The 25,950-nt window shown below is 42.1% G+C and overlaps 1 protein-coding gene across 4 annotated transcripts; it reads left to right on the forward strand.

The window, feature by feature from the left end:
* Positions 1-100: 100 nt before the first annotated feature.
* LOC108700002 (microtubule organization protein AKNA) lies at positions 101-25,288 on the forward strand. Of its 4 annotated transcripts, none has more exons than XM_041574656.1 (21): positions 101-527; positions 5,286-5,674; positions 6,110-6,999; positions 7,270-7,344; positions 7,702-7,858; positions 12,169-12,308; positions 12,935-12,994; positions 13,541-13,659; positions 14,262-14,436; positions 14,648-14,793; positions 15,098-15,646; positions 15,823-16,042; positions 17,139-17,239; positions 17,354-17,553; positions 18,023-18,161; positions 20,148-20,267; positions 21,159-21,289; positions 21,411-21,512; positions 22,165-22,266; positions 22,357-22,492; positions 22,655-25,288. In XM_041574656.1, the coding sequence occupies exons 2-21, from the start codon at positions 5,338-5,340 to the stop codon at positions 22,887-22,889; spliced, it is 4,134 nt and encodes a 1,377-aa protein (XP_041430590.1). In that variant the 5' UTR covers positions 101-527; positions 5,286-5,337; the 3' UTR covers positions 22,890-25,288. The 4 variants fall into 4 exon arrangements, with proteins under 4 accessions (XP_041430590.1, XP_041430588.1, XP_041430589.1 ...); XM_041574654.1 differs by having other exon boundaries at positions 102-527; positions 15,820-16,042; XM_041574655.1 differs by having other exon boundaries at positions 102-527; positions 14,651-14,793; positions 15,820-16,042.
* Positions 25,289-25,950: the final 662 nt, after the last annotated feature.

The raw sequence follows: 25,950 nt of genomic DNA on the forward strand, positions 1-25,950 counted from the left end.
GAGAGTTGCTATTATTAGCTAGGCTGCAGTGAGTGTGAGTGAGTTGCTGAGATTAGCTAGGCTGCAGTGAATGCAAGTGAGTGTGAGTGAGTGTGTGAGTTGTTGTTATTAGCTAGGTTGCAGTGAGTGTGAGTGTGTGTAAATTGCTGATATTAGCTAGGCTGCAGTGAGTGTGTAAGTGTGTGTGAGTTATTGAGATATGCCAGGCTGCAGTGAGTGTGAGTGTGTGTGAGTGTGTGAGTTGCTGAGATTAGCTAGGCTGCTGTGAGTGAGTTGCTGAGATTAGCTAGGCTGCCTGCAGTGAGGGTAAGTGAGAGTTGCTAGGCTGCAGTGAGTGTGAGTTGCTGAGATTTAGCTAGGCTGCAGTGTGTGTGTGTGTGTGTGTGTGTGTGAGAGAGAGAGAGAGAGAGAGAGAGTATATACACGCTCGGTTGCTGTGGTTACACACACACATTCAGTTCTACTCGGGTCTGTAGGCAACCGGGACTGAGCTGGGGCAGTAGAAGAGGACGGAACATCACTGCAGGGTAATTGATTCTCCCCTAAACTGTATGGAAACCATTTCTCTAGCGCTCCCCACATCTTCTTGCACCCCCCTTACCAACCCCCCCCCCGCCTCCCCCTCTCCTGGGACAATATCTCGCTCTGACTCCTGCTAATCTCCTTTCTTTGTCTGTTCCGCTCCACCTCCAGAATTACAACTCTGATCCTCCGACCCTGCTGCGCCCCTTCCTACTCCCGCACCCCTCACCCTAACTCCCAACCAGCAGCCCCTCATTCACACGCACCCCCCCACCCTCGCAGATTACCCAGTGCCAGTTTTGCAGATGGGCCAGCCAGGCAGGGGTTAATCCTGTTATCTTTTTATAACTCCAAGACCTGTTGCTGAATTTATGCACTTTCTTTTATCTTCAGCTTTTCTTTGCTTCAATTGAGTCTGGTACAAGTTATTCCTAAGGGAGTGGGTGTGTAATAACATTGCCAGTTATAATATATAATAATAATATTGAGGGACTCATAGGGAAAAAGATATATAAGAAACAATATAATATTAATAAGGAATAGTATATATATATCCACAGACACATATATATATTTTTATTTTTTTTTATTATTTTTTTAAAATTAAACTTTTGCTTTCTATCCCATTTAAAGGTTTGTTCACCTTTGAGTGAACTTTTAGTATGATGTAAAGAGAAAATTTTTATTATTTGTCATTGTTGAGTTGTTCAGCTTTTTATTTAGCAATTCGCTAGTTTGCAATTTCAGCAATCTGATTGCTAGGGTCCAAATTAACCCAACAACCATGCACTGATTTGAATAAGAAACTGAAATATGAACAGGAGAAGGACTAAATATAAAGATAAGTAATGAATAGTAGCAATAACAATAAATGTGCAGCCTTACAAAGCATTTGTTTTTTAGATGGGGTCCATTTGAAAGCTGGAAAGAGTCAGAAGCAACAGGCAAATCATTTAAAGATTTATAAAAAATAAATAATGAAGGCCGATTGCAAATTACCTTAGAATTGGCCATTCTATAACATGCTAAAAGTTAATTTAAATGTGAAACACCCCTTTAAATGTTCTTTACGATTTAGGAATGATGCTGCATCTATAATATGATGTTGCTATTATTTTCCCAGCTGTGATAGAAAATATACAGTATATTAAGGCAATAATAACAGGATGGCTTACTTTATGTCATTCTGTATCTTATATGCAATGTACTGTGTGGGCTCAGCTAAGAACAGACGTTGGAAATCCCACTGTTTATATGAAGGACTGTCCAACCAGTGGCACTGCAGTTGTTGCTGAACTAAAATTGACATCTTCTGGATTCCTTCAGATGGTGGTGGCTGCTGGGGATTGTACTTCAACAACAGGTGGTGCCATTGCTGAAATGAAGTTTATTATTAGAATAATTGTTATACTTATTGTATAGAATATTAGAATATTGTTCTCCTATTCCAATTATATCCCTGTATAGCCTTCTATAATGATTTGATGGCTGGCCTGGGGGTCAGTCATTTGGATTAGTGCAATTTTAGCAACCACACGGGTGGCTAAATCAGGCAAAAATCTACTTATTTGCAAACCCCACCAAATAAATGTATATTTTCATGTGTGGTCATTGTTGTTCTGCTGAGTTGTAAAACAGACCTGTAACTTTGTGTATTCTTGTAGACAAGGGGTGAGAAGAGCCCTTTAATCAAATCCCTGCCCTTAGATCTCTGTGGGGACCCACCCATCCTGGCACTGAGTTACTGAGCCATTGTACATTTTACTGGCAGTAAACAGAATCTAAATGGGACACAGCCCTTAGGGGCACCAAACTATACAGATGTGATGTCAAATTGAGTTCAGCTGACCAGTGTGTAGCGTGTAAAGGGCACTGAGTCTGACATCTGTGCCTCCGGCTATGTACAATACTACTCTATGCTCTGCTTTAAATAACTTTGATGTTACAGCTATAAATTAAATGAGGGGAAAAAGAAAATTTCAGATTATCTGAATATCACTGTTTAGAGACATGGATTAAATTAATGTCAAAATGAAGAGTGGGGATAATAGTCTCTGGGAAGGAACTGTGACTGTGGGATAGCAGGTATAATAGGGAGAGATGGTGCCTATAGTAGCAATGGGGATAATAGTCTCTGGGAAGGGACTATGGCTGTGAAATAGCAGGTATAGCAGGGAGAGATGGTGCCTATAGTAGCAGTGGGATAATAGTCTCTAGAAAGGGAGTGTGGCTTTGGGATAGTAGGTATAAAAGGGAGAGATGGTGCTTATAGTAACAGTGGGATAATAGTCTCTGGGAAGAGACTCTGGCTGTGGGATAGCAGTTATAGTAGCGAGAGATGGTGCCTAGAGTAGTGGTGGGTTAATAGTCTCTGAGAAGGGACTGTAGCTGTGGGATAGCAGGTATAGAAGGGAGAGTTGGTGTTTATAGTAACAGTGGGATAATAGTCTCTGGGAAGAGACTCTGGCTGTGGGATAGCAGGTATAGTATGGAGAGATGGTGCCTATAGTAGTGGTGGGATAATAGTCTCTGGGAAGGGACTGTGGCTGTTCGATAGCAGGTATAGTAGGGAGAGAAAGTTCCTATAGTAGCAGTGAGATAATAGTCCCTGGGAAGGGACTATGGCTGTGGGATAGCAGGTATAGTAGGGAGAGATGGTGCCTATAGTAGTGGTGGGATAATCATCTCTGGGAAAGGACTGTGACTTTGGGATAGCAGGTATAGTAGGGAGAGATGGTGCCTATAGTAGCAGTGGGGATAGTCTCTGGGAAAGGACTATGGCTGTGGGATAGCAGGCATAGTAGGGAGAGATGGTGCCTATAGTAGCAGTGGGATAATAGTCTCTGGGAAGGGCTATGGCTGTGGGATAGCAGGTATAGTAGGGAGAGATGGTGCCTATAGTAGCAGTGGGATAATAGTCTCTGGGAGGGGACTATGGCTGTGGGATAGCAGGTATAGTAGGGAGAGACGGTGCCTATAGTAGCAGTGGGATAATAGTCTCTGGGAAGGGACTGTGGCTGTGGGATAGTAGATATAATAGGGAGAGATGGTGCTTATAGTAACAGTGGGATAGTAGTCTCTGGGAAGAGACTCTGGCTGTGGGATTGCAGGTATAGTAGGGAGAAATGGTGCCTATAGTATTGGTGGGATAATAGTCTCTGGGAAGGGACTTTGGCTGTGGGATAGCAAGTATAGTAGGGAGAGATGGTGCCTATAGTGGTGGTGGGATAATATTCTCTGGGAAAGGACTGTGGCTGTGGGATAGCAGGTATAGTAGGGGAGATGGTGCCTATAGTAACAGTGGGATAATAGTCTCTGGAAAGGGACTGTGGGATAGCAGGTATAGTAGGGAGAGATGGTGCCTATAGTAGCAGTGGGGATAGTCTCTGGGAAAGGACTATGGCTGTGGGATAGCAGGCATAGTAGGGAGAGATGGCGGTGGCGCCTATAGTAACAGTGGCATAATAGTTTCTGGGAAGGGAGTGTATCTGAAAAAAAAATGGTGCTTTGTTGTTAAATTGCCAATCTTATTTTATGTTAAGAATGTTGCCTAACAAAGTCTGGTACAACACAATTTCTATACCATAGCAGTCCATGAACTGCAGTTCTGGGCACCCTTTGGTGTGATTTTCTAACCTGTTGCTAAATAAAGTTCTTCAGGATTCTGACTGATCTTACCAGTGACTGCGAATCTGGAATGTTTCAGTTCAGGAACAGTTAAAAAAACAACATTTTGGCTTGCCGTGGCTTGATTTTTAATAAAATTCTATTCAGGCTGCAAGGGTTTGTGGCGAAAGATGTTTTGTTGAGGGGAAGTGTGTGTGTTGGGGGGGGGTATTGTGAGCTGGGGAAGTGGCGTGGAGAGGGAGGAGGATGCTGAGAAGAAGCTTGTATTTTGATCAGATGACTTGAGAGATTTAACCAGAATGGCTGTGACAGCACAACAAAAGTAAGAAATAGGGGCAATAAGGGAGAGGGAATTGCATGGGGGAGGGGGCAGATAGAGAGAGAGAGAGAGAGAGAGAGAGAGAGAGAGAGAGAGAGAGAGAAATGCCACATGGGCAGTATGAAACGCAAGATGAGGAAATGATTAGGGAACTGAGGGTGAATTAATATTTGGGAGGAAAGACAAAAGAGTATCAAAAAGTTAGGGAAAGGAGAGTGTGGGGAGTAGGAATTGAAGGAGAAAGAAAAAGAGAGAGAGAGAGAGAGAGAGAGAGAGAGAGACAGAAGCAACAGAAAATAAGAAAGGAGAGTTTAGGGGGTAGGAAGTGAGAGATAGAGTCAGACAGGAAATACGAACAGTGAGAGGAGGCAGAAAGCAGAAGAGAGCATGTTATATGCACAGACTGACAAGACATGAGGAAGAAGTAAGAAACAAGATGAGAGCCGACAGAGGCAAAGAAACACATTGTTATGGGTTTGTGTTAGGAACAGCAAATGAATATTGGAGGACAAAGAGTGGCACTGGATGTGCCTTTGCTTATGCAAACAGTAGTATGTAGTTACAATTTAAAGACCAATGTAATATTCCACATTACCTTTTAATTCTGGGAAGGGGCTGCACTGTGGAAAAGTATGTATATTAAGGCTAAATGGGAAAAGAGAGTGTCATTATAAGAGATAGTGAGTATAACAAGGCAAGATGAGGGTCACGGGAAGGGACTGTAGCTTTGGCATTGTGTAAAGAGTGTTAGCAAGCAAGACAAAATGGTATTACAGTTGTCCCACTTCTGCTAACCATGTGTAACTTGTACCTGCAGGTGACATGTCACTGGGAGAGGATTTGGAAAGTCTGTGCCTCTTTCCCTGACTATGAACATCAACAGCAGCCATGAGGAGCATGAAATCAGTGGAGATGAAAAGGACAACTTTGCAGAATACATGGATGAGAATGGGATCATTGGATTGGATGATCAAGGCGACCTGGGACCAGAGGAAGAAAGGATTCTGGAGTTTGACCAAGAGCTGAATTTAGGACTTGAGGAACATCTGGTCTCTTACCCAGAAGCACTATCAGATGAGGAGCCCTCTGGAACACAAAGCTTGGAACAGTTTAGTTTCTCTCAAATCGCTGATGAGACCAGTGGCATTTTGCAGGACAATGAAGCTTTGACCACCAGCAATAGCATTACGGACATGCTGGACACAGGTGAGTTAACCTTGCTAAACACCTTGCTTGTGCAGACACGTAGGGATGGTACTGCAGACCAGCCATAACTAATGATGGCACCCTAAACTACTACCACAACACTAGCAGGGCACTCCCTCCAGGGGGCCCCAATCACTGGCCCACTGGTTACCTTTATGCACAACCTGGTGTAGTTTCTAGGCACCCTGATTGCTATTTAATGGAACACAACCTGTTATGGAACAGAGTAGATGTTATTTTTGCCCAGTACATGGGTCAGTAGGTGGCTGAGACATAAGGAAAATATCAATACATCAATATAAAAAAAGTTACCCCTCCTTTTATAATGAACCCTGCTAGGATGTGTGAAGACAAAGCTCACCTAGATATTAGGAGCAAATAAAAACCCACCTAGTTTGAAAATACATCACACAAACTTCCTGTTATTTTTGGCAGATGGGCACATCTTAGAAGATCACCCAGATGCCTCACTTTCTCTACCCCCTCCAACAGACTGGAGGCCTCCAAGCAGAGATCAACAACTTGATATGACAGAAGATGAACAGGATAGTGGGACCTCTTTAGACAGATCTGATGAAGATGAGGAGAGCTGGGGTCATGAACACTCAGACCTTCCATATGATAACAGCCCCAGCCCTGAGAGGTTTAAAGATTACAGCCAAACATTAATGGGGGAAGAGCAATGGGACAGCCCCTCTGTGTCTTCATGGAATGATGCTTACCACAAAATACATGCCCATGATGTAGATAATATACCCAGCATATTGTCAGTTTCCCCATCTCCACACCCTATGTCCAATCATTGGACACCTGGCATTCTTAGTGATCTTGGAAGACTGAACGTTACCTCATGTATAGAAGATGAGACCCTCCCAGAATCCTCCTGCACAGACAGTGGTGAGGCTTCAATTGCTGCTCCTTCTGAAAATCGTCAAAGAACAGGCATCAGCCTTGTAAAAGCTATGTCTCAGCCCAACCATACACCTTCTTTGAGTGGGACACACCACCCTAGCATGAAGCCCAGAAAATCCTCCACTGTTCCCATTTATGGTCGAGGGCAACTAAATTACCCGCTGCCTGACTTCTCCAAGGTAGGACCACGTGTAAGGTTTCCTAGGGATGAAAGTTATTGTCCTCCCCAGCCTAAGAGATTAGACTCAAAAACCCAAAAGTCCCCATCCATTTTCAAGTCACCAGCAGAAATTGTCCATGAGGTACTGATGAGCAGCTCGGAGAAGCCCATGCAGGAACATGCTACACAGCGCACTGTCCCTACAGAGTTCCAGAGCCCCCAACAAGCCACTGACCTGGTGCATCAACTACAGGTAAATCTGGGATTGTGGTGGAGTTTTAGTATTAGGGTGGTCAAGGTTTATAAATAGTTTTATGGAGATAATTCAATAATAGGTGAATACTTTGTTCTTGTTCTATCAATCAACACAACAAAACGTATCTGCTTTTTTTAATGCAACTATTTAATTGTTTGGAACAAGTCTGTCTTACTTCTGTTTACCCCCTCTCTTAGATGAACCTGAATCTTTGTGACTCAGCACCTTATGCTAATAACACTTATCCTTCTTGGCTCTTCATTTCAGGAGGATTACCACAAGCTCCTCACTAAGTATGCAGAAGCTGAAAATACCATTGACCGCCTTCGACTGGGAGCCAAAGTAAGAGCATTTTATAAACCTGTTAGTGTATGACCAGCCAACAAATCAGTGTTCGAGGTCACGTAGTTTGGAGTTCTAACAATTCTAGGAAGACCATTCCAAATAGCCTTGTTTGGTCTTACAGCCCTAAAAACATACTTGTGGATTCGCTGGATTATGATATATTGAAATGATCTTATTTTTTTTATGTACCTGTAGTAGGAAAAGTAGTGTGAAAGCTAAACTGCCATCAAGACCAATGTAAACTACTAGTTACTAATAGGGTATATTTGGCCTTTATCCTTTACTTTTAATATTATGAGATCTTCATTTTATCTGGTCCTCCACAGCATCCTGACTCTCTTTTCCCCCCCACAGGTGAATCTATACTCTGATCCCCCAAAACCAAGTCACAGTATCCCCATGGGGACAGTGTTGCAGGGTTCCAAGGTCATGGAATTCGCCATTCCTCAAGCACAAAGGGCAACATTTAGCTCTACCAATGATAGTGACGGAGTAACAGTGTTGGGGACAGGTAAGATTCTTCCACTGGGAACATGTTTTCTTAACTGAAGTGCATACACTGGGCTGTGTAGACTTACGTTCTACTTGTTGCATTAGAGCGATTGTCTATTCTTTTTGATGTTTGGAATTATCATTGGTCAAACTGGAGCCAATGAATGAAGGCCCCAATGAAGATGTTAATTATTGAGCAGCATTTTGAGAATCAATCAGGTCCACCTGCTGTGCTAATTTATTGAAGCACCTGCACTTTTGGATTATTCACTGTGCTGCAGAGTCAGCCATCCACCAGATTTGCAGATTAATTGAGCCACCTGATCTTCTGTTTGCCCCCTTCCCCGCCCAGGTTGGTTTAAACTACATCTTTATTCCCTACTTGTGTTGCTCAGTGGTTGAGCCACTGGATTTTTATGTTTGGCTCCACAAATGGCTGAGGAGTTGAATCACCTGAACCATTGTTTGGTTGGGCCAACTGAGCTGCTGTGTGCTTTCGCCAACTGTACTACTGGTGCCCCCACTGTGTAGTTCTGATTGGTAAGGCCCAAAATAGCATTTGACAGCAAGGTATTGTTTGAAAAGTGTGAATCAGTCTTATCCTGCCAAGGTTCAGAACTTTGCTTGTGTCTGGTCAATGTATCTCTATTTAAGCATAACACCTCCTTCTGCTGCAAACTTCACAGCTGTAACTTGCTTCATTTCCTCCCTGTAACCGCTGATAGCACTTAGTTCTTGTTTTGAGTCCTGCAGTGCTGAGCCCAGTGACCCTTGGTGTTCCCTTTTTGACATTTAAGTCAGCTAATAATCCATGCTGGATATCACTTTCAGGTGTTTGCTTGACTCTTACACCTACCAACCGATATCGCGAAAATGAAAATTTTATATAATCTTCAGCATAGTGAAAAAGAAGTCTCCTAAATATAATCAATTCAGAATTCTGTACTGTTTCTGAAATAATCAAGTATATGTTCACTATCCCTCTATCAGCATCTGTTACTCCTCATTCTGTCTTCATGCAGGAGTTGGGTGTCAGATATTCATTGACGGTTAAATCCAATTTATCTTATAGGGGGGCTCCTTTTGCCTAGAAGATGTATTAGAGCTCACTCTATTAAATTCACCAGCCATCATGTCTCTCTATATGCAGGATTTGTGCAAAAGGCATTTATTTTGTTAGATTTTGTTTGTACTGGAATCTGTTACTTGAGTGAGTTCTAAATTATCTGATAGGAAAGCCCCCAATAAGATACTGTATATTGGATCTGTCAATGATTACCTGACACTCAACTGCTGCATGAAGACAGAATGAAGAGAAACAGATGCTGAGAGAGGGATAGTGAACATAAACTTTATTATTTCAGAAATAATACAGAATATTTAATTGACTGTATTTAACAAGTTTCTCATTTCAGTATGATGAAGCTGATATTAAATTTTAATTTTCACCATAGTTCCCCTTTCAATAGTGTCTTTTCTGAGGCCTCCTGTGTTCTAGGCCCATTCATGTTAGCCAGTTAGCAACCTGACTACTAACACATAACCTAGATATAGATTCATCTTTTCCTGTGTGCTTTTTTTCCCATGATCAGGCAGGGGTTGACACTAGATCCCATTTGAGGAGCATATGGGGGATCCTCATTATATTGATCTGTATGGGCTTTTGATAAAGCTACTTCAAACTGTTTAAGACTGCTTGGCACCGAATACTCAGGACCTGGGTTTTTTTTTTGTTTCTGTAATCTGGATCTCTGTACCTTAAAAAATTCAGAATTCTGTACTATTTCTGAAATAATCAAGTATATGTTCACTATCCCTCTCTCAGCATCTGTTACTCCTCATTCTGTCTTCATGCAGGAGTTGGGTGTCAGATATTCATTGACGGTTAAATCCAATTTATCTTATAGGGGGGCTCCTTTTGCCTAGAAGATGTATTAGAGCTCACTCTATTAAATTCACCAGCCATCATGTCTCTCTATATGCAGGATTTGTGCAAAAGGCATTTATTCAGTATGATGAAGCTGATATTAAATTTTAATTTTCACCATAGTTCCCCTTTCAATAGTGTCTTTTCTGAGGCCTCCTGTGTTCTAGGCCCATTCATGTTAGCCAGTTAGCAACCTGACTACTAATACATAACCTAGATATAGATTCATCTTTTCCTGTGTGCTTTTTTTCCCATGATCAGGCAGGGGTTGACACTAGATCCCATTTGAGGAGCATATGGGGAATTCTCATTATATTGATCTGTATGGGTTTTTGATAAAGCTACTTCAAACTGTTTAAGACTGCTTGGCACCAAATACTCAGGACCTGGGTTTTTTTTTGTTTCTGTAATCTGGATCTCTGTACCTTAAAAAATTATTTAAATAAACACAATAGGCTTTTTTTGCCTTCAGTAAGGATAAATTAAATCTTCATTAGGATTAGCATTACAGAAGAAAGGAAATTGTTTTAAAAAAAATTCAATCATTTGATTATAATGGAGTCTATGGGAGACGGCCATCCCGTAATTCAGAGCTTTTCAGATAAGGAGTTTCCAGATAACTGATCCCATACCTGGGGATCATATAATAATATCTCTACTCAGAGGCGATCCTGGCCCCTCCGCTGCCTGATGCAGTTTGCTGTCACTGCCACCAGGTCTGGACTGAGAATAAAAATAGGCCCTGGCATTTCAGGTACCCAGAGGCCCCAACAGGCCACACAGAGGCCCAAACAACCCCCCACCAGGCCACTAAATAGTGAATTTCTATGACATCTTACAGCAGCCCCTGTGGCATTTGCCAGAACACATAGATTACCAGTCCGGGCTTGACTGCCACCCCTTTCCCCCATGATCTCACCATTTTGCAATGGAGGGGGTCGATGGGAGGGGGGTCCATGAAGACAACAGATGAGGCCAAGGGGGCCAAGACGCTAGCGTAGACATGCATAATTTCACTTTCTGCTGTAGAAGTTGAAAACTGGAAATTCGGCTCTTAAAGTTACCAGGAGTGGCATTTCTGTTGCCCCTGGTAACTAGTGGGATGCTGCTGCCTCAGGCAAGTTTCTCAACCCGTCTCATTGGCGCAGTGCCCCTGTCTCTATTTACCAGTAGGTCTTTCCAGCTGACAAGAGGTCATCCATTCCGATTAGAAGAAAAGAAGTTCTAAATATTCTGAAGGGATTTTTTACAGTGAGAGCTGTGAAGATGTAGAATTATCTCTTGAATCAGTCATACAGGCTGATACATTAGATAGCTTTAAAGGAGAATTTAACTGATTTAAAAAAAAAAACCCTACCCCCCCACCCCACCCCACGTAGACCCCCTCCCCCACCCCCCCGCATAGATCTGCCCCCGGGGGAAATGGCCCTAACTTTATACTTACCCTTAGGCGCAGATTCAGGTATCGTAGTTTCACGCAGCCATCTTCCGGGTCTTTGTGTCTTCTTCCAGCGCTTCTGCAATTTCCGTCCATTTTGACGCATGCGCAGTTGTTGCAAACCGGCAAAATAGTCCAACTGCGCATGTGCCGATTCGCCAGTCTCCCACTCATCTTACCGAAGACCCGGAAGATATATGCATGCAACTCTGATGGCTGAATCTGCGCCTAGGGGTAAGTTTAAAGTAAGAGGCATTTCCCCAGGGGGCCAGCTATGCTGGGGGGGAGGGAGGAGGGTCTACGTGGGGTATGGTTTTTTTTTTTTTTTTTTAAACAGTTGAATTCTCCTTTAAGAAAGGGTTGGATGGCTTTAAGCAAGTGAGGAAATACAAGGTTATGGAAGATAGCTCATAGTAGAAGTTGATTGAAATGATTCAAATGAGTTTGCGGCCCTCCGTTTATTGCACATATCTAAGAAATATGTGTGTGGTGATTTGGCTGGAAAGTCAGAATATATGTGTGCCTGTTGTACACAGAGAAAAGGGACATGATTCCAGGGCACTAGTCTGACATCTCCCTGAAGCTCGGAATGACATTACAGAACTACAGACAGTGCACAAAGGGCCACTGTGCTAATATATTGTGTATACAAGCGTCCGTTCACATGCTACTCTGCAGCTGCTCTTAAAGAGACACTGTTGTCTAACTAAACATGTTATTATTTAGAAACTGTCTAGAACGTGTAATATTATATGTGAAAGTGCTGCAGTAATAATGAAATGCAAAATAAAAATGAATGTTAAGTATGATGTAGGCAATAATAGTATGAGGCAATTTATTTTCCCCTTTCCATTCTGCCTTTCACCAGTTTGAAATAAAATTTACAAGGGGGGGAAGGGAGTTAGACGGAGTTGCAGAATAAAGTATAATTAAGACTAATATCCCATGTTTTATTTTTTTTAAGGGCCTCAAACTCAAGACCATCACGCTGCAACCCCCACTGACATCCCACAAGCTGCTCCCTCCCCTTCTTCTTCACCAATCCACCCATCAGAAGAAACAGCCTCCACTCTGTCTTCTCACATCAATGAACTAAACCAGGAGGTGAGAGTCCCTTAGCTCCAATAATCACAGTATTTTGCCAAAATGGCAATATAATACAAAATATGAATGAATATTCTGTAAATTATATTCTTATAAATGGCTCTTAATGATGTCATCAGCAAACTGAGATTAGTGATGTCATTTATGTCACATGACTCACTAAAACTTGTGTTTTATAATAAATAAAGTAACCCTTGATTGGAAAATATGAGGCTATTAGAAGTAACCTTGGAGTTCCATGACCTGTATAAAAGCATATATGGTCATGGAACGCCTCGGTAACTTATAATATCCTTATATTTTACAATAAAGGGTACTTTATTCACTATATAAAGCACCAACATATTTCAGAGCACTTTACCAAGATCTAAAATTGTGGTGCTATCCCACTTTGGGAGTCTGGGGCAGTGGCATGGGAGTCCCAGTCTAAAGATTAGTTACCTAGAGGTTTTACGGGTCATTTAGGGTGGAATAAGCGGTTAACATATTAAACATATATTCTTGGAACTATGATAGAATGGCCGATACACTGATGCTTTCATATATGGGCAAACTTGTTACGACTGTTATATTGTGTGCATGAAAATTGTGTATTTACTGTACATCCTCTGTATGTCCCAATGCAGGTTACGCTTCTAGAGGACTTGAGAAGAACTGGGAATCTGAAGCTAGAGGAGCAGCAACAGGTACAAATTGTTACTTTCTATACCCTGCACCAATTCCTTTTCTTACTGTTACCTTCTTGATAAGTCATGTGGACCAGTGGTGTAACTAGATATTACTGGGCCCATCCGTAAGTTATTTTTCAGGCCCCCAAAATGTTTAGAGCATGACCTGTTTTACCAATATGTATTGAATTTGTACATGAATTAAGGCCTCGTGGGGCCCCTATACCTCCTGGGCCCCCCTGCAGTCATAGAGTCTGCTTCCTCTGTTGCTACACCCCTGATCTGGACCGGTACTATGTATATCTATCTGTTTTGTCTAGGGGTTTTATCCGACACCCAGTAGATAAACTTGAGACCTAATAATTGAGATAAGATGGAGTAATACACAAACATAAGAGTGGTGTATCCTGCATTCACTGCCTCCTCTTAATTGTTGGGGTGGCAAAATGTTAGCATTACCTGCAGTGTGTTTTCCACAAAAAACTGGCAATGCTTTTATCCTGCCATGTGTTTTGGGATGAATTATAATTTGAAATAAGCAGTTTTTCTCTTCTTTCTCTTCAGGCCCTGTGGGAGCTGCGGGGGTCTCTGGATGTGTTAGAACGCAGATATCTGAGAGCGCGAGAGAAAGACCATTCTGGACATCCCCATAAAAGCACATTTCAGGATCTTGACCCAGAGAGGTACAGAGTCTTTGGGTGAAGTGGTAGAATAACAAAGAAGTTGTTCCTATATACTATATGCTGTTGCAGGGTTCAAGTATTCGAGGTGATGGTGGAATGCAGAAGTCATGACACAGTATGGAAAAATGAGGATTTTTGGTGTTAACTCAAAATTAAAGATGTTTACATTTGCTATTGATTAAGGGATTATTTTAAAAACTGGGATTAAAAGGAAAACTTTAGTTGCGGACAGAAAAATACCTTAAGGGCAGAGAAACACGGTCAGATTCACCCAGAGAAAAATCTCCTCTTCTTCGGGCCAACTAATCTCCCCGAACTGCCTCCTGTTGGCTAGAATGTAAATCGACGGGCGACTAAATCTCCCCGAATCTGAGCGTATGTCTCTACCCTAACTATGAAAAGGACAGTTAGGATTAAATAGTGACATGGCCAAATATTTAAAAGCTTTCATCATTTGAATGGCACTATTCATTAATGGACCATAATTATCTTTATTTGAACTGTTTGAAGCACATAAAGAATATAGACGTGTTCCAAACTGTTACCAATTATAAAAGTGTGTTTCTATATATATTAATGCTATGAATTTGTGCTTTTTGCAGGGCCCTAGAAGGTGCAATATTTCAGCTTGGTTTGCAGCTCGATGAACTGCAGGAGAATGTAGGAGACCAAATAAATGCCCAAGCGGAAGCAGAGCATAAAGCAGAGTCTCTTTCTCCTTTGCCAGTGCCATTCTCTGTGGCACCCATTCCAGGTGTCCTTACTCCATATCCAGAGGTGAGTGGTGTCCCATATCCAGTTCCAGACCTTCCCACAAGCACCCAAGGCTCATACACTTCATCTCCAGTCCCCCTCCTTCTCTTTGTTTATATCACACATCCAGCGTCTGGCATCTGCCTAATGCAATGTTACCGCCACACCCAAAGCCCTTGTGTCAGATCCTTCAACTCCCCGCATCATGCTCACTAATGCACAACACTCTCCACAGCAGATCTCACAATCAGAAGTGCCCGTTGATCTCCTCAGCACAGGTCCAGATACAGTTAACAAAGTGAGGGCTGGTGAGGAGTTGCCCCAGCCTTTGCATCACAAACAGATGTGGGTGGAGAAGGAATATGACACCGTTATTTCCACGTGAGTTACTACACACTTGACTATGGATCTTATGTTCATACCACTTTGCATGTGCTTATGAATGTGTAACCAGTGTGACTTAATACTCTGCTCTTCCCAGGCTTCCTGTTTTAGAAGGCCCAGACTGGACTAGGTGTTTAATTAGAGCAGCATAAGTAGATTCAACCTTTATCCTCTTCATTTACAACTCACCAGCTATTGTGTATATATGTAATATTAATGTAATACTGCTGCTATCTTACCAGCTGTTGACACAAAATAGAAGATTTAACATTGCATATATGATTGTTTATGGTATCCCCAGGTATAACAGCTTTAAAACACTCCCTGATTCACTGGGATTAGACCAGGATGAGTGGCCAAAAACACACCAAGAGGACTCCATAACCCAGGACAATCCACTAGACACCCAATGTCAGGATCAACAACAAGAGGCCAGACCACATATATTGTCATTGTATACCAGGCCATCGCATAACTTGCGGGACACACAACTTCGAAAACCTTCACTTGAAATCCCAGGACAGGATCTTGAATATGAATCAGTACCTTATAACCAAAGTCCACTTTCCAGACACAAAGAACATCGGTGGCTTAATGGCCCCCAAGATTATGATAATGATACAAGCTTAAAAGGTCAATCGCGACCTTCAAGTCATAGGACTCAACTACAGCCTTCAGGACATGAGAACCACATGCACCCAACCAGGCTTCTGAGCAGTGTGAAGATTGATGGAAGATCTGACGTTGGGACTCCTAAACAAAGCCAACCCCACACAAAGCCACGTAGACTTTCTCATGACCAAGAGAGTCAGAAGCTTTCTCCTGATGGTGCAAGACAATCAAGCAAGAGGTAGTAGATATAATAGACATCTCTCCCTAATAAAAAAATATATTTTTCTAGATATTTTTTTACTGAACTAATTTATTATAACAAAGACAAATTTGCCCTTGCTTAAATATTTTACAAAATATTTGTTTCTGTTTATTTGCATGTTAACGTGTAGAGAATGATTTGTGTTGTAGCAGGGTCCCGCAGAGCCCAAAGGTTGTTCAGACAGGTGTCCCTCAGAGTTCACCTTCTTTGTCTCGGTTAAGTGAAGAACCTCCCAGAAGTTCGACTCATCAGCCATCCATAGATGGAGAGAATGCTCACAATGCCCGGTCCAACAGAAGCAGCATTAGCAGCAGAACTGCAAGCTCTTCTATCAAAGGAGAGAAGACACAGCATACAAATAATTCTGTACAGGCAAGACACATGCTCTCCTTTTCCCCTCCATTCAGCCTCTGCTTATTTCAAGTTTGCATGTAAATGTTATTTCTGTTAATTGCATCGAATATGTTAAATGTCAGTGTGCCCTTTTCAGTGTGGCCAGTGTATATACCTCTTTATCTCCTGTCTGTGCTTGTCTAGATCTCTGCTCTCTGTCCGCATGCATTTGTGCTTCCTACATGTGGTTGTATCAGTACTGCTAGCTTCTGTCTACAAATATCTGGGCTGCTTGCTTCTGTCCGCATGTATTTTTGCTTGCTGCTTGTGTGTGCTTGTGTCTTTGCAGCCCATCTCTGTCTGCTAGTAGTATTGCTGCTTGCTTATGTGTGCCTGTGTCTCTACTGCATGTATCTGTGCTGCCTCCCTGTGTATGTGTTTGCGCTTGGGTCTGTGCTACCCGTGTCTGTCTGCATATATGTGTATTGCCTGCCTCTGTCTGCATGTATTTCATAGGCATGCACTGAGCCCAGCTTTTCAGGGTTTGGCAGAATCCCTGAATCCAGGGGTACAGATTCGACTGAATAGCAAACTGAATCAGAACCCTACCTGTGCACCAGGAAAGCAGGTGCACAGGCGGAAATACCAGATGCATTCAAAAAGCATTTGGATTCAGATTGGCCAGGCTCTTGGATTAGGCCAAAAACAAATCCTGCTTAAAACAGCTTGGATTCAGCCAAGGTTTATCCCTAGTATTTCCACTTCCTGCATTACCTATATGTAACTGTCACATGTGTCTGTGCTGCCTCTGTCTGCATATATTTATGCTGCCTGTCCCTATGTAACAGTGCTGCCTGCCTCTCTTTGCATGTATCTGTGCTGCCTGCCAGTGTATGTTTGCATGATGCATCTATTTTGCCTTTCTATAGGAGCATGTATCTGTGCTTGGTATGTCTCTAGGCTCTTAGTGTGAAGGCTTCTATCTCTCAAAGTAGTGGGACTAGTGCATAGCAATTTGGTATGTTCTATTTGTTATTTGTCTTTCTTGTTTATTTGTAGTAACCTGCAACATTCTATTGTTTCTGTTCACCTTCTCCCATTCCTCTCAACAATACCCTATTTCTAAATATAACAGGGCAGGATTATATCCCCAGAGACAGATAGTGGTTTCCTTGGATCAGAGAGTGGCCGCTCCCCCCTGCTACAGAGGCAGAGAAATGAGATGAAGCACCATAGGTAATATTAGGTCTTAAAGTCTTTACCTGTGTACCTCCCAGTATAGTATATATGCCCTTACCCCTGTTTTATTGTATTCACTCTGTCATTTATTCCTACCTCTTTATCCTTTAGTATGGTGCCAGCAAAATTGCCAACGTCTTCCAACAGTTCTCCTGGGCGGTCAAGAATGGGGGAGTTATCCAGGCCACGTAAAACATTCCGGGAAAAGAAGCAACAGAATGGACACGGTACACGGCCCCCACCGCCGATTTTCCCATCCCCAGAGTCCAACAGCCTTACAGAAAGTGAAAACCAAGATCAGAGTCAGATAAGTAAGTGTACTATATCACTGATCTAAATATCACTATGGGTTTGACAGTGTCATTGACTACTTCTTAGTCTCATTTCTTCATTTGTATCTATTGTGGGAGTGTAAATATAACTCCCACTAAGATAAAAGGCAATCACACTGCATTCTGGGAATTACCTCATCTCCCAGGCAGCCATTGCAGGATTATGTAGGGAGTAGTGCAGTAGCATGTATTATCTAGGAGATCATGCACTGTAGGTAATAATGTGGTGGTTGAATTACAGTACTAGTATTGGAAATGGATTTATGATCGTAAATACCTTCTACTTGTGGTTTTCCAGCCACTAATGAATTACAAGCCCTAGCACTTCTTAATTTACCCAATTTAGGAGGATAATGTAGGTTAAACATATTTTGCAGGCCTATATTTAGTAATATGCCCTCTATCAAGACTCATCGGTTTATTGGTTTGCTTCTGCTTCATGCAATAGGTGAATCTGACTCAGAAAAAGTTGGAAGCAGTGATGCGATGATGAGCGATCCTTACTTTGGTGCCCCCTTCCTCATCTCTCCTATTAGAAAACATTCCCAGCCCCATGGAAACTTCTTGGAGACTCGGACAGCCAGAGAGTGAGTTTGGGGGAGATGGCTTCATATTGTAAATATATGCTCATATTTCGTCTCTGACATCAGTCTATTTCTTACTGCATTATCTCTCTGTGTGCTTGTCTTCTTCCTCACATACAAACATTTATTTTATCCTCTTTCCTCCAACCCTCTTTAAACATAGTGTATATTAATCAGAGAAATTACCTATACATTTGTGTCAGTATAACAGGGCTGAAGATTATGACCCCTCCCTTTACAATAGGTTATAGATAGATTAGGCATTGCATGGATAACTTTTGACTCATAAGTCAACTCAGGGTCGCCATCAGAAATGTTGGGGCTTTATAAGTTAGCAGGGCCTGCTCCCTCCAGGGGCCCCCTATTGGTAACCAATTGGTTACCTGAGCCCCTGGAGGTGGGCCCAGTCACCCAGTCATGCCCCATTATACCAATACTCCACTCATCACCCATCTAAACCCTATCCACTTTCCTGCAAGCCCCACCTCTTTCATGACCCCCTAGCCTTACTTTTACATGTTTTGAGGCACCTTATTGCAGAACCCCGTAAAACCATGGGAAATTCACATATCAGGCACGACTGAGGGCCATTTTTCATTATAAATCAATAACTTGGAGAGGTAGCCATAATGGTAAACTTGAATACTGTTTTAAGATTTATTTTGTTTGATATGAAATACTGAAATAGTCACTAAAAATGATTGTACTGCGACTACTGATACAACTGTAACCTTTCCTGACAGCAAAAATGAGCCTGACCAACTGATGGCTTGGCTCAATAATCTGAAAATTATGTTGATTTAGAGAACCTCTTTCCTTTGTGTCTTCCAATCGCCCCATTCTTGCCTCTCTACAGCCTGCCTCTCCAGGGGGGAGCTGTGTTTGGGTAACTAGGTGTTGCCATGCACCACAGACACAGTATTGTTGCCTGCCTGCTGTGAGGCTCTCAATTATTTCTCCGTATAACTTTTTTACACTGGATTATTAACACAGCTGGAAAATGGGGGATACGACTGAATGTGTTTCGTGAGTATGTTGTAGTTAAGCTTCCTATAAAGCACATCTTCCTTGTACTAGAGTCTGAGATACCAATTAACTAAAGTCACTGGGGTAGTGGAGATAGTGATCCAATACTTGCAGTTTTTTTACAGCTCCATGCAGTTTAGGACAGAATGGTATAGTTTGGCTTGAGGAAACCAGCAGTAGATATTTCACTGACTCAAGACGTTTTTTTTCCAGCTAAAAGGTTTAATCTATGTTGTTTTATACAACATTTCAGATCTCTTGTCTTATAATGATATATGTTTGATTCTAAGGACTTGTAATTCGGTTAAGCAATTGGTTCACAAATTGTTGAGCTGCCCCCTAGGAGTTCCCACAGCAGTGGCAAGGGGCACCCAGCCTGAAGGTGAGTTAGGGTAAGCTTTGGGGAGAATGCCCCTCTTTAGGACCAAGATGCTCCTGAAAAGTAAGCCTGAATTTACTTTAGAGTGAAAGTTAGGCGTGAACAATTAATTGCTGTCCTAGGTGTTATTGGACTTAACCTTGTTGTGAGAGAGAAAGGGGAAGGCATAGCCATTGGTAGACTGTCGGTTTCCCTTCAGAGGAGATCTTGTGATGACTTGTAGGCTGTGACTGGCTACTAAGCTTGTTTTTCTAATATTGTTCATAGAAGCACATCTGTTGGTCTTCTAAGGTCTATGAAGAATGCATACACCACATAATCATGGCACAAATGGTACTGGGTTTCGCAGCAAAATGATTAACTCCCATCACCCCCAAAATCAAGAAGATTAAACGTCTCAAATCATCTGAAATCAGTCAGGGCCCCAATGGATCCTCTGACCTTACGGGTCCCTCAGAAGTCACAGGGTTCTACTATTTTTGTGTTTGCCTAATATCTCAATGCAGTTGTTGCAAGTTCTTGTACTTGTGATCCCCTACGCACTTCCTGTCCTCATACTCCTTTTCTCTACTGTTGTTTTACAGTCAAGCCATCCAGGATTTGCAGAAGGAGGTGGTACAACTTAGAAAGCACTTAGAAAGCACTCTGAACTGCACCCCAGCTAGAGGGAAAGCCAATGAAGCTCAGCGTTCATTAACCTCAATGTAAGTATCTACAGACGATGGATTGGTGAAAGGTGGATGATATTCAAATTATTTCACATAATTGTGTTGCGTCAAATAAATCTGGAAAAAGAAGTGGATCGCCTCTCAAACAAAGTAGCTGATCTCAAAGACAGATCACAGAGGAACAACCTGAAACTCAGAGGTATTCCGGAGTCCATTTTACCACAAGATCTAGAGATATACCTTATGGGCCTAATAGAGGCGGTTTTACCAGATACCCCTGCCATAGAGCTTACCATCGAAAGGATCCATAGGGTCCCTAAGCCCAGATCAGCTCCAGAGGCAGCCCCAAGAGATGTGCTTACCAAGTTAAATTTTTTCAAGATAAAGGAAAAACTCCTTCAGGCGGCAAATAAGAAAGATAAATGGCCTGCCAAATATATGGATATCCAAATATAAGCGGATTTGTCGCAAGCTACTCTGATGAAAAGGAGGGCTTTTGCCGAGGCGACTACCATACTCAGAAACAATAAAGTACCATACCGCTGGGGATTCCCAGTAAAGATAATTGTTCTGAAAAATGGATCTCCGGTCACTCTCAACACACCAGAAGAGGCCATTAAAGCTACGCAATGCTGGAACCTAGGCCCAACAAGACCACCATCTCCTAAAAATATGTTGTCATACCGTAAGCATCCTCCACTAAGAAGTTGCCTACAAAGTGGCAACTCCAAACTGAAATCCAAAATAACAAAAGGGAACTAAGTAAGTTATTAATGTATAATTGTGTTGCATCTTTCTACTCCTGACCTCCTCTGTGTCCTTCTTCACACTTTGTCTCATTAGAATAGTAACTAACCTGATTTAGCATGTTGCGAACGTCATCATATAATTATTATATTAAAACTGTGTTTTTTGTATTCTTCCCAGAAATCCGCAAGAAGAGAGAGTTGACCATTTCGAGCCTGCACAGGTTTCTTCTTTCTCTGATAGGATGCCTACATTTGAGAGATCACCAGCCAGTATGTGGACCCAAAAAGTAGTCCATGGGGCCTATACAGGTGAGCATCAAGTGAAAGAAAGTTGGGGAATATAATATTAATGCAAAAAGCTACAGGGAGGAGAATAAAAGTGATTCACTTATTTTACCCAACCATAAACCTTACTTTAATTCCATTGTAGGAACCTCATATAGTCATCCAGAAGATAGATGCAACCATTGCAGGGGACAGGTCACCACCCAACCTCGTGAGCACATTCCAAATGTCAGGAGGATCACCCCTGGTATGTCTAATTAGCATGTCTGGTCTATACTTGGCACACACAGGGTTTGGAAGAAGGTGGGTGCAAGTAGTAGTTGAACACTGGCTACATTTGGCACTACATTTGTCCATGTTATATTTCTCACTTATGATGGTCTACTGTATAAACAATGTCTACAGAAAGCACCTTATTCTACCTTTGTACATGTTCACTTGTACCACTGTATAACCTACCCCACTCCATTATAACTTTACCTACACCACAAATAAGTAAATTAATGTGGTACAATTTGCACCACTGTGGTCATTTGCAGCATGGAAAACAAGGTACTAACTGAATAAACATGGGCAATCCACACTAATGGAGACCTGTGTCCACCCTTATGAATACAGTGCTGCTTGTGTTTAGCAGCACTATATTCATGGGGTTTTAGGGGAGCACATTGGTGTACCTCCTTTTGCCCCCTACTTGCCACCTAACTTGCATACATTTAAACATGCAAGTTGGGTAAGGGGAACACATCCTATAGTGCTCATTTAAAGAGCACTTTGCAAAGCACAATGTTGCTGGACTTGGTGGAGCAGGAAACCAATCTTAATCTCCATTAGCCTTATGGGTCTAGTGTGGGGCAATTCTCTGAGACCTGTTTTTCATACACTGCTATTCCTTTTAGTGCCTTCTGTGCATACTGATGAAGGGGACACAAGCTTTTCAGGGCACTTTTCTTGTCCTTTGTGTCATAGCTGCAGGGACTCTCCTGCTACCCAGAGGAATGGTGAGTGTCCTTTTATTTGCTTTTCAGTGGATTCCTTTACATACTGAGGGGTAGGGCTTCTAATTCACAATTCTATCCCCTTTCTATTAGGAATGACCAAAAATCGCACAACTAAACGTGGGCGAAGATCTTTAATGGGTCCACATGGAGGACAGTGGATCTTCAAAGAGACGCCCCCACTAAGCTATATACAGTCTCCGTTTATCTCATATAGCCCCCCAGTCATGTAAGTACCCTTAATACTGTAACATGTAGATGTGGCATAGTGTGTAATGTATGGCAAGAGGGTCTGGGGCTTTATCGGTTGATATTAAAAAATGTGGCACTGCAGTGGCTCTTTTTCCCAGGGCCTCTTTACCATGCTGACACCCTTCTCCGTACATTTCAGTTCTTCTCCCTACCTCATGCTTCCTGCTGGATACAGTATGACAGAACTCCACTCCCCATGTACTGTGAAGCCGCACCCAGTGCCGGGTAGTTTGCAGTTGAAACATCTCTGCTTGCCACTGGATCGGGCATTAGAAGCAGCCAAGGAACTGAAAATTACCAGCAAAAAAATGTGCAGCTCTCTGACCTCTGATCTGAGCCTCCAGCACACGCTGCGCCGCTCCTGCCTTTTCTAGTTTTTGGAGTGCGATGTCGGCTTTGACTGTGAGAGCGCCCCAACAAATAATGGGTTAGTTGTCTCAAACGTGGCCAACACAATTCACCCTTTAGAACTGCACTGTTAGGCAGGATTTTACTTGGTGAATATTTTTGCATTGGACCACACACTTTAGGGTTGCTAGGGGTGCATTGAGAGTTTTACAGAAGCTTTAGATTTCCCTTTAATAATATGGCTAAGCCAAATTGTTGCATGGGATGTTTTCTAAAACGTTACGTGTGAAATTTGCCTATAGGAATGTTCAACTATTGTTCCTAATAATTTAACAGCTGTTTTTGAGAATACGTGGATGTGGTTACCTCATCAAAGCTATCATGGCTGCTCCCTTTGCTATGCATAAACCTAGTCTCATCGCCCTGTTGAATGGCTATGACCAGTGCAGTGGGTAATTTACAAACCTCAAATTGTGCTCAGCGGTCCCCAGTGTGCCCTTGAATAAAAATGCATTCCTGTCTATGCTCCCCTTAAATTCACAAACCCTCCCCCCCGTCACGAGGCAAGGTGAGAACTTTGCCTCAGGTACAAGCAAGCGGCCAGTTACAAGGGCTCTTGTAACTTAAGAGTAGAATTTCAAGGTACTAACCCGGAAATTCAGCTCCGATACTGTAGACAGCGATACTGCGCTCATTGCACTAGCGATGCGCCCCCCTTTGACCCACTCCGACGCTTATGATTTAAGCGCAGAATGGGAAGAGGGGAGGCATCGCGGCTGCTGCCTCCGACGACAGCAGACCCTGCCGCCCTACAACAGACCTCGGCCCTGCTGAAGATTTATAGAACTGAATGCTAACATTGATGATCATATCTAGCTGTTTCTATTTCCGTACCAAAGGAAAACTGATGCTGGCCCAAAATACCTATTTATTTATTTCTATCATTCCTGTTTGTTATTCATGTGAAAATCAAGCAGAAAGGGGTTACATTTTGTACTGTAAATAAGGCGTTTTCTACCATAGATATTTTTGTATCCCACTTTGGTACAAACGGACTATTTTATGTTCTATTTATTAAAGTGTTTGTATGACTGTGATGTGTCTAGCAGTGTGAGGCCTAAAGAACATAATCACTTACTGTAAAACTGCATTCTGTTTATCCGTCCTCCTCATTGCACTTTGTTTAAGACCAACTTAACCTTAATGCACTATTTGCAATAAAATGTATAAAAGTAGGTTTTGGTTCACCTTTAACTTTCTTTTCACATTGAAATTTTTTTAAATTATTTTTAGCCTTGCATGTTAATTTTAGTGCTGTAATTGACATTTTTTCTTTTGATAATAGTATAAATATCCCCAAACCTGGTAAATATGTGTTTAGTTTTTAATGACATGTATGCTGTAAAATCTGATTTATATAGATTTACTAATGTCTTAAGGCAGCTAAATAGTACTAGTAAGTAACTTGATTGTTAAAAAAATCTTAAACAGATTCATTACCCTAGAATCAGAATTTTACAAGGGTGAATCATTGGTGTAACTTCACAGGCCCATGCTGCAAAAACATTTTTTAGGCCCCCTTCCTTCCCGTGACCACAAGGGAATGGATCTGACAGCATGGTTGCAAGGAGGGAGGGTGCTGGGGGGATTTGGTTCCATTATGGCCCCCATAGGGTCTGCTGATAGCTAGTTACGCCACTAGTGTCAATACTGTGAGCGAGTGTCATGTCCTTGAAAACATTCCTTTGTGTGTTTTACATGGTTTTTCATTTTGTAAAAAGGTACACTCTTAGAACTCTATTTTTTATTCAATAAAGCTATTTTATTAAACCAAAACGTGTACAAGTTGTTATTTTTTATCTTATCCCAGTGGTGTAAGTGCTCACAGAATTTGGCAAGAAAAATTGCAGTGGGCCCACCAGAAGACCACCACAGACCCAGGGGCACTGCAATAACGAAGCGAGTTTCAGCTGGCAGTGCCCCTCAAGTTACCAGTGGCGGCAAAAAGACAGAAATTCCACTCTTTTAGTGCAGAGAGCCCAATTGTACTATATGCACTAGTGAAGGCCTCCCCCTCCCATTCCAGCACCAAAAAGGTGAGCGCGTGGTGGGTGGATCAGCAGCAAGAAAGCTGCCTCAGGCAGCACTGTGACCCTGCATAGACTCACTCTCCAAACTTTTTTTTCCTACTCTTTTTATCCACCTTCTTTTTTCAGTTCACATGTGCGCTTCTATTCTTCCCTCCTTATCTTCCCCCCTTTTTTCCCAACAGAACATACTGATAAAGCCACCAATAAAAGAGCAACCAGGGACTAAATTTGCAGAACACAGCTGCAGTTTCACTTAGTACAATATGTTCTGTTTTAATGGGGTTGTTCACCTTTAACTTTCAGTATGATGTAGAGAGTGATATTTTGAGCCAATTGTCAATTGCTTTTAATTTTTTAATTATTTGTGTTTTTTAGTTATTTTTATTTAGCACCTCTCCAGTTTACAGTTTCAGCAATCTGGTTGCTAGGGTCCAAATAAGCCTAGCAACCATGCATTGACTTAAATGAGAGACTGGAATATGAAAAGGGGAAGCCTGAATAGAAAGATAAAGATAAGCAATTAAAATGTAGCAATAACAATACATGTGTTACAGAGCATTTGTTTTTTAGTGACCCTCATTTAAAAGCTGTAAAGAGTCAAAAGAAGAAGGCAAATTGTATAGCATATTAGAAGTTAACTTAAAGTTGAACCACCCCTTTAACATAGGCTAGGGTAAAGTCCTGTGTGGTTCCTATTAGGCAGGCCTGTGCTCAACCCAGACCACTGACCCTCAATGCAACCCAGACTCTCCTACTCACTTCTCCCCTTCCCCAGACCCGCTTCACAGGGGGTCGAGGGGGGAAATTCTAATTTTCCTTTGCCAGGGTAAATTTACAAGCTCATATTTTAAAAAGTGTCAATAGGATCAATTACGTCAGCTGTAGAGTAATATGATGTTAGTTTAGGGTAGGACTACACTGACGTTTGGCACAATCTGGCGCGATGCGACAAAACGCATGCGATAAATCGAATGCGACGGAAATAAGGTAAGAGATA

This window comes from Xenopus laevis, chromosome 8S, assembly GCF_017654675.1.
Source record: "Xenopus laevis strain J_2021 chromosome 8S, Xenopus_laevis_v10.1, whole genome shotgun sequence".
Taxonomy (NCBI): domain Eukaryota; kingdom Metazoa; phylum Chordata; class Amphibia; order Anura; family Pipidae; genus Xenopus; species Xenopus laevis.